The sequence below is a fragment of the Oncorhynchus nerka genome, unplaced genomic scaffold, assembly GCF_034236695.1.
Source record: "Oncorhynchus nerka isolate Pitt River unplaced genomic scaffold, Oner_Uvic_2.0 unplaced_scaffold_8035, whole genome shotgun sequence".
NCBI lineage: Eukaryota > Metazoa > Chordata > Actinopteri > Salmoniformes > Salmonidae > Oncorhynchus > Oncorhynchus nerka.
Window position 1 is genome coordinate 1 of NW_027033285.1, and position 5,853 is coordinate 5,853.

The 5,853-nt window shown below is 43.3% G+C and overlaps 1 protein-coding gene across 1 annotated transcript; it reads right to left on the minus strand.

Annotated features, from left to right (window-relative positions):
* Window positions 1-101: 101 nt before the first annotated feature.
* On the minus strand, window positions 102-4,748 carry LOC115129799 (apical junction molecule-like). Its single transcript, XM_065013952.1, has 3 exons — window positions 4,541-4,748; window positions 1,145-2,443; window positions 102-870 (listed from the first exon to the last, which is right to left on the minus strand). Exons 1-3 carry the CDS (start codon window positions 4,724-4,726, stop codon window positions 160-162), a joined length of 2,196 nt encoding a protein of 731 aa, XP_064870024.1. The 5' UTR covers window positions 4,727-4,748; the 3' UTR covers window positions 102-159.
* Window positions 4,749-5,853: the final 1,105 nt, after the last annotated feature.

Consider the following 5,853-nt stretch of genomic DNA (forward strand, 5'->3'; position numbering starts at 1 on the left):
TTGTGAAAAGTTAACATGTTGTGTTTATACAGTGTTGTACAGTATGCCTTAACAAAAATCAAACAGAGTAAACATTTTTTATTTTATTTTTAAATGCTTAGTTCTTTCATTGCATGCAAAAATACCATATTCCTCCCTCCCTACTCTCTATTAACCAGTCTACTCATCCATCTTCAAGCTTTCATCCCTTCCCTGCTCTTCTATCACCGTCTCAGTTCCACCTCCAGCTGGCTCCCTCTTCCTCTTCTTCTCCAGTCTCTTCCTCTCCTCTCTCCTCATCTTTTCTCTCTTCTTCTCCTCCTTTTCTTGAATCTTTCTCTCCATCTCCAAGAATGCAGCTTGAGCTTTCTCTCTCTTTTTTAGCTCCTCAGAACACTTCTTCTCTTTCTTAATCCTGTCTTTCATCATGTCATTATGTATCTTCATCAGCCCCTCTAACCTCTTTTTCTCTGCCCTTTCCTTCTCTATTCTTTCCTTCTCTCTCTTTTTCTGTTCTAAATTCTCCCTCTTCTTCTCAGCCTTCATGACTTTCTTCTGCTCTTTCTCTCTCTCCTTCATCTCTTTCTTCTCCCTCTTTTTTTGCTCCTCCTCCTTGTGTTTCATCTCCTTTCTCTCTTTATCTTTCAACTTCTTATTCAGTTTCTTATTTTTCTCTTTTTCCTCCATCTTCAGGAACGGGATTTTCTGCCTTTGGTTCATGAGGAGAAAGCCCACTCTTCCCAGGATGGTCTCTGCTCTCTCTGATGAAACCATCCCATTGGAGCACTTGGAATGGACACAGTCCGCCTCACTCTTCAATCCCTCCCTCGGGCTCACCTCCTCAGTGACGCTCCTCTCTTCACTCTCATTTTCAATGCCTATCCAATAATCCTAACAGGAAGACATAGACTCTAGATGTAAAATTGTTCCAATGTGGCACATTCAATACACAATTGAGTGATCAACATACAATGATGGCCTAATAACCCTAGTGAGGGGTGATGTTTTATACTATGAGCAAAGAGCAGCAGGGTTGGGGTCAATTCCATTTCAATTCCGATCAATTCAGGAAGTTCTCTAAAATTCCAATTCTCTTCAACGCATTGAATTGAAATGGAACTGACCACCATCCCTGTAAAGTAGTAGGGTGAAATACGACACCTACCTTTGCCTCTTCCAGGGTCCAGGGCCTGGGTTCCTCACCCTCTGACCTGCATATGGAGGCTCCAACTCTAACAGGCATCTTAGTGACCACGCAGATCAGAGGGGTGGGCAGCTCATCATTGCGGGTTGCCAGAGTTAATTTAGCATCTGAGACCAGCTGTTGAGCATGAGGGCAGATATCCACCTCCACAGTAGTGCCCCTTCCTTTCTGATCTGGCTGCTTGTGGTCCTTGTCATGGATGCATGCCAGGCTTGGAGCAGGGCTTTTATCCAGGTCCTCTCCCTGGACAATGGATGTGCCTACAGTGATCTCTGTGGCAACGTAGGACTCGGGTACATCCTCTTTTTCCTCTTTGGTCAGTTTGTGGTCAGAGTCACGGATACATGGGGAGCTTGGAGGCAGTGCTGCAGGGTCAGGAGGGCTTTGATCACCTGCCATGTCCTCTTTGAGGTGAGTGGACACATCATTGGTTGTTTCACTGGCAACTGGACATTTGTTGGTTCCCTCTACTGCCGCCCCTGGCAGTTTGTAGTCAATGTCAAAGACACGTGGCAGACTTGGAGGCAGCATTGGGACAGGGCATTTAGCTGCTGATCTGTCCACTCCATCAACAGTAGCTGTGCCTGAAGTGGCCTCTGTAGCAAATGAGACTTCATAGGCATCCTCTACTGTGTGCTCTGGAGGCATGAAGTCATCGTCAACGACTGGTGGCAGGCATGGAGGCAGCACTGAAGGAAGAATTCTAGCTGCCCATCGGTTCTCTCTCTTGACAGTTGCTGTACCTGCAGTGTCCACTGTGGCAACTTGGCACTCCGTGGCTGAAACAGCAAGCTGGGATTTTTCCTGGACATTGAATGAATTGCCAATGAGCCGCTGAGCCAGTGGTGGGAGGGAGAACGGATAGAATCTGTCCTCTTCCTTGATATTAGATATTGCCACTGGAGCATCTGAGTCCTCAGTGGTTCCCTCTACTGTCTGCTGTGGTAGAATGGAGTCATCGTTAAAGAAGTGTGGCAGGTATCGATGCAGCATTGAGGATAGATGTGTATCTGTCGACAAGTCCTCTCTTTTATCAGCAGATACATCTGCAGTGGCCTCTGTGGAAATTGGGCACTCAGCAGGGACAAAGTAGGAAAATACAATGAACCGCTGTGCATCCTGAGTGCGTATGGCCAATGGAGAGGGGGGATGCAACATGGTTGGTATAGGCCTCCGATTGGTGAAAGCCAGTGGTGGGAGGGAGTCAATACAGGGAGCCATGAACTCAGTGAGTGGACGGTTGGTCACATCTCTCACATTCTGCAGGAGAAAAGAAACAGACATGATGAAAGTGATCACATTCAGTACATACATACTTTATACTTTATGAGTTAACACTATGTACTATGCACTATGTACTTATACATCACATATACAATGCCTTCCGAAAGTATTCAGACCCATTTACTTTTTTCACAGCCTTATTCTAAAATGGATTAAATCATTTTTTTCGCTCATCAATCTACACACAATACCCCATATTGACAAAGCAACAACAGAATTGTTCCAAATTCATTTCAAATATAAATAATGGGTATTTACATAAGTATTCAGTACTTTGTTGAAGCACCTTTGGCAGCGATTACAGCATAGAATCTTCTTGGGTTTTACACTACAAGCTTGGCATACTTGTGTTTGGGGAGTTTCTCCCATTTTTCTCTGCAGATCCTCTCAAGCTCTGTTAGGTTGGATGGGGAGAGTTGTTGCACAGCTATTTTCAGTACTCTCCAGAGATGTTCGATCCGGTTCAAGTCCGGGCTCTGGCTGGGCCACTCAAGGACATTCAGAGACTTGTCCCAAAGTCACTCCTGCGGTGTCTTGTCTTTGTGCTTAGGGTCGTTGTTCTGTTGTAAGGTGACCCATCGCCCCCAGTCTGAGGTCCTGGGCGCTCTGGAGCAGATTTTCATCAAGGATCTCTCTGTGCTCCGTTCATCTTTGCCTCGATCCTGACTAGTCTCCTAGTCCATGCCGCTGAAAAACATCCCCACAGCATGACGCTGACACCACCGTGCTTCACTGTGCCGTAGCTGCCAGATTTCCTCCAGACTTGACGCTTTGCAATCAGGCCAAAGAGTTCAATCTTGGTTTCATCAGACCAGAGCATCTTGTTTCTCATGGTCTGAGAGTCTTTAGGTGCCTGTTGGCAAACTCCAAGCGGGCTGTCATGTGCCTTGTACTGATGAGTGGCTTCCATCTGGTCACCCTACCATAAATGCCTGATTGGTGGTGCTGCAGAGATGGTTGTCCTTCTGGAAGGTTCTCCTATCTCCACAGAGGAACTCTTGAGCGCTGTCAGATTCACCATCAAGTTCTTGGTCACCTCCCTGACCAAGACCCTTCTCCTCCGAATGCTCAGCTTGGCCAGGCGGCCAGCTCTAGGAAGAGTCTTGGTGGTTCCAAATTTCTTCTATTTATGTATGATGGAGACCACTGTGTTTTTGGGGACCTTCAATGGTGCAGAGATTTTTTTGGTACCCTTCCCTAGATCTGTTTCCCGACACAATCTTGTCTCGGGAACTCTACGGACAATTCCTTCGACCTCATGGTTTGGTATTTGCTCTGACATGCACTGTCAACTGTGGGACCTTACATAGACAGGTGTGTGCCTTTCCACATGTCCAATCAAGTTGTAGAAACATCTCAAGGACGATCAATGGAAACAGGATGCACCTGAGCTCAATTTCGAGACTCATAGCAATTCTTATGTAAATAAGGTATTTCTGTTTTTAAGTTTAATACATAAGCAACAAAAACATGTAAAACAGTTTGCTCACTTTGTAAATTTGGGGTTTTGTGTGTAAATTGCTGAGAATTTTAATTTGATTTAATCCATTTTAGAATGAGGATGTAAAGTAACAACAGGTGGAATAAGTAAAGGTGTCTGAATACTTTCCCGAAGGCACTCTATAGATCTAGTGTCCTCTCAGATGCTCTGCACCAGTCTGTACCAACCCTGGGTCTTCTAGCTAACGGGTCAACTAAGTGTAAAAATACATGCACTACACCCAGCATAACATTTGATATTTTAGACATTTAGCAGACGCTTTTGTCCAAAACGATTTACAGTTAGTGCATTCATCTAGGTGGGACAACTACATTATCCTGATTTGAAGGTCTACGAGAGATCGCTTGGTCTTGTTATTTTATTTTTTTTAAAGACAAGGCAACCATAAGAACTGAGGACTGTGTACATAACACTACTCAGAGACATACAGAATATAACACAAGAAAAGTTATCAGACAAAATACTGTTAGCTTACATTCCATGGCATATGACACATTTTGCCCGTATATTGACATATATTTGATTTAATCAATATTGTTCAACAGAACTCTAGTCAAAGTTGGTCTTGTTACCTCCTCAATCAGGCTTGGCATTTTCCTTGTCTCAAACCAAATCCTCTTCATCTCCTTCTCCTGCTCCCTCTGGATCTGTCTCACCAGAGCCAACCTGGCTCCCAGCTCCATCATGTAGTCTGTCTGGATCTCCCTTTCCTTCAACTGACACTCAGCCCTCCTCTGTGTCAGCGTTGAACCCTCCATGTCTTCCTCCTAGCTAACAACAAGTCTGGAAAATACATAACGTTGTAGTAAGTGGCGTGTTGCTAACCAAAGAATAATACATCTCTTTACGATGTGCTCACATTTCTTCCCCTTTACATACAATTAAGCAAGTGACGATCCCAATCCAGAGATGAATACGCAATAGGTCTATCTGAATTACTAGTAAATTGTTGGCTACTAGAAAAGCCACCAAGTTCAAATGAATCGATTTTGGCTGTTCCTATCATTATGTGCACAATATCCTTTATGACATCTTCATTGTGATGCAAGGCGTTGCCATTGGAGATGACAAAGCACATCATAGACTTTAAAAAATCAAACTTCAGGCTCTCTCTGTACCTTACTATTGAGCCTTATTCAACCCCCTCATGTAACGCCACTCCATATTGGTCCTGGTTCTCACAAACCACACTAATCACTTATATAATATCATTCAAAAAGGTTTTGGGGGAAGAAAGTGACTCTATATCCATCGTGGACCTAACTTGTTGTACAGTTTCATCTATTTTAATCTCTCCAGTCTTCTCTTTGAGTGCCTCTGAGTGCAACTCAATTTAATGAGGTTTATCAATTCAACCATTTGAAATGGATGACCATTCAATCAAGAAAATCAGATTTTTAAATTAGATTTTTAAATGAGCAACTACAAGTTAGCCAAGTTCGCCTACTTGTTTTTTACACAACCTACCCTTGTGTTACATATTTATAGAGATAATTGATTACAATGTATGTTGGGGATTAACACAGAGATGCGGTTTTCTTTCATCAATAGAATGTATTTGCCATTAGGCTGGCTGACTACAACAACTGTAACATGCCATCTCAGTTGTCAGGATGAACAATTTTCTCACAAAAAAATGGATTCAAGCAAACTGTCTCTCGTCAATAGTTTCACTTGTCACCATGATTGCATGTCAGGCCTACTTAAAGGGTCATGTTAGTACACAAGTCATTTAAAAAGTAGTTGTTCTTCAGAAACATAGTTAAACAGTAAGTTATATTACAACCTACCTCTCAAGTAAGCAGCCTGTTCTCTTGCTAATGAAATAGGACATGAATAATCTGTCAGTGGTTAGTTGAATCAGTCTCTTTGCACTGTTCTGTTT